Source organism: Tripterygium wilfordii, chromosome 15 (genome assembly GCF_013401445.1).
Source record: "Tripterygium wilfordii isolate XIE 37 chromosome 15, ASM1340144v1, whole genome shotgun sequence".
Classification (NCBI taxonomy): domain Eukaryota; kingdom Viridiplantae; phylum Streptophyta; class Magnoliopsida; order Celastrales; family Celastraceae; genus Tripterygium; species Tripterygium wilfordii.
In genome coordinates, this window is record NC_052246.1 from 9631284 (window position 1) to 9634488 (window position 3205).

Genomic DNA, 3205 nt, shown 5'->3' on the forward strand with positions numbered 1-3205 from the left:
CAACTTAAATGTCAACATTTTAAATATTTTGGGTCAGGTTGTCTAGACAAAATTATACAAAAGTCAATGTTTGATCCAGCAAAACCCAACTGTCGTTTTAATTAACTGAGAAACTAATTAACCATAAATCCATATTTAAATTTATATTATAATTTGAATCGTGTCACAATATTGCAATAAATATCATCTCAATAAGACTACTGTAGTTCAAATAAGTCTCTGCAGTAACTTTCATTTAAATAAATTTTCTAACATTAATGATACTATGATAGCAACTCCATAAGATATCGATTATGTTGAAGGTTCAAATCATCCCACGCTAAAACAATTAATAATCATCTTTTTTTCCAATGCAGGCTAGCTTATGTATAAACGAGTCGAACTTAGCAAGCTTTGTTAAGTTATAACTCCAACTTCATTCATTTTAAAAGTATTTTAACAAAAATTTAATGAAATATTTCTTTCTATTTTCTTCAAATCCCTTTATTTATTTTTTTAAAACTATCCAAATAATGAAATTGAGAAAAAAATCTCATTTTCATTCTCTTCCATTCCCTTTAAATTTCTCGATCCAAACACATTCTTAAAGTTTAAAAAAAAAATGAAAGAGTGTTGAAGGAGATTACAATGTTACTAATGCTACACAACAAAAATTAGCATCAAGAAGAGTTGTCAAGTGCCATAAGAAATATTTTTGACCCACTAAAGTAAATAAAAAGTAACAATAGATAAATCCATTAAGAGGTATCCAACTAGCTAACCCATCAACAATATAAATCCAAATTCCACTTTTACCCCTAATTTTGTATCTTCTTCTTCTTCTAATCTTATTCATTGAATGAAAAGAATTACAAATCAAAGAAATTATTGAAAAGGTCAACTGAAGGTGACGTCAAATGAGGTGAAACAAAGCTGCTTTGAGAAGGGCTAGCCATGATGAAACTACTGTTCCCAATCCCATGTATTGCATTTGCAGGACTCGAATCATATAAAAAGCTTCCAATCGAGTTCGGATCAGACGGCGGCGCAGGAAAAAAGTTTGGTGATATCGGCTGCAGCGAAGCGGGCCCCGGCGACAAAATACCGGGAAAACTATTACTCGTCCTCTCCATCAACACATCCACACCGACCTCTTCCAATCCCACACCGCTGCTTACTTTCTTCTTTGCCTCCGGAGAGTTATTAGCCTTCTCGATTGTAGCATACCTGGCCGCAGGCGATGCCGCCCCACAATCCTCATTGAACGGATTAGACGTTGCACATGTGGCGGAAGACGATGATGATGAGGAGCCCGTGAGGCGTTGGACTAAATTCATGAACTCACTCGGATGGGTGTGGATCACTTTAGGGGACACGGTGTAAATTATGACCGGAGGCCGCGGCTGCTGTGAGTTTTGTTGATGTGGCGGTGGTGCCACCGGTGGTTTTCGGATCTTGTGCGAATCTTTTCGGACCTTAAGAGGCGTCGGTCGCGGGCCCTGCAGTTCTTTTCGCGGTGATCTGATGACTGGAAAGTCCCATGAATCCATGGAGGAGGAGATGAGAAGAAAAGGAGAAGAAATCAAGACCGTGGAGCATATTATTGTTTGTATTTGGTAATTTAGGGGGACATATTTATAAATATATTTTAAAATGATTAATATAAAAGATAGTAAATTATTGGTCGATTGGCTACTTGGTAAGGTGGGTGCGGAGAAGAAGGCCGGTTTCGTATCCATGTTTGAACTTGTCCAGGTTTTATTTTATTTATTATTATTATTATTATTTTTTGTGTATGTTTGAAAGAGTCATGTAACACGTCAACATTAAAGATTATACAGTGGAAGGGGGTCATGTGCCATGTAGGATTGTAGTGCTGATGTAAGACAGCCATGCAATAATAAATGTTTGAATGGAAGTGGTCATGCGTGATTGTGTGTCGTTGACGTAGCATAGCCCACTCGTTTTCTCAGTGTGAGATTTAGCGATTTAGAAATAAGTCTTTTTGCAGTGTGCTGTGTTTTGAGCTACTATGGTGCTATGCTGTGTAAGTTTCAAAACTGATATAATCAAAAGTTGACCAAGATAGTTTGAAGAGAATAGTGTTATTCGTGTCTGTCTTGAAAACTTCTTTAGCCGTTTTACTTCATGGGTCTTTAAAAGATTTGTTCATGTTATAGCCCACTTATTCTTTTTACGGGCTCTCCACTTTGGTCTATTGGGTTAGCTAGGGGTGTACACCGGGTCAGAAAACCCGGCCCTACCCGGTGACCCGGTCCAACCCTATCAAACCGGGCTAAACCCGGCCCGGACCTCTGTTAACAGGTCCGGGTATCGGGTCTAGATTTAATTGGTTATCGGGTTATCGGGTCACCTGATAATCAATTATAACAAATAAATCATTTATAATTTATTAGTTATAACAATTAACAATTGAAACTAAACCTAATTTCTTCGTGCAAAAACAGAAGCCATAGAATAGAACAGCCTACCCCCTTTCGTTGACCTAATTACTCAGCCAATGGAACCTGATTTCCTAATTTCTTCGTGCCACCGTCTCTCATCAGTCAAACAATCAACAATAGAACTCCATTCTGCTTTATCCTCATCGCCATCGGAGAAGGCTTCTTCGCCTCTTGGTCTGCGCCGGTCATGAATGATAATGTTGGGCTTGTGGTTTGTGCTTCATGATTCTTAGATTTTGAGGATAGGATTCCAAGAGGACCTCAAGTATGTATTGGTCCAAACTTCTATTACTTCATTCTTCTCCTCTCTCAATTTCTACAATTCATAAGAGGGGCATAAGGGTTTTAGACGAATCATAAGAGAGGGGCAGATGGGTTTTAGATGAATTGAAAAAGCTAATTGTTGATGTTGTATTGTTGTCCCTACAGAAGAGGGAGAGGAGAAGGATGGTTTCATGGTTTGCAGAAAGAGCGAGGGAGATAGATGGGAATAAGAGAGTGTGTGAGATTGTGAGGTTGCAAGATTAACAATTTGTTATCATTTTCTGGTAAAGATAGAGCCCGGGTTATCGGGTTACCCGAAACTCGAACCCGATAACCCTGTGACCCGAAACCCGATAACCCGGTAATCATTAACAGGGTTATCGGACCAGGTTTTCACCTCTTAAAAAATATCGGGTCAGGTCAGACCCAGTCCAATAACCCTGAACTCGACCAAATATTCACCCCTAGGGTTAGCTTTTAATAAGCCCATTAGTCTT

At 38.7% G+C, this 3205-nt stretch overlaps 1 protein-coding gene across 1 annotated transcript; it reads right to left on the reverse strand.

Moving 5' to 3' along the window:
- Positions 1 to 660: 660 nt before the first annotated feature.
- Positions 661 to 1813, reverse strand: LOC120017053 (protein MKS1-like). The gene has a single exon (XM_038870111.1). It carries the CDS (start codon positions 1716 to 1718, stop codon positions 849 to 851), a length of 870 nt encoding a protein of 289 aa, XP_038726039.1. The 5' UTR covers positions 1719 to 1813; the 3' UTR covers positions 661 to 848.
- Between the last annotated feature and the right edge of the window lie 1392 nt (positions 1814 to 3205).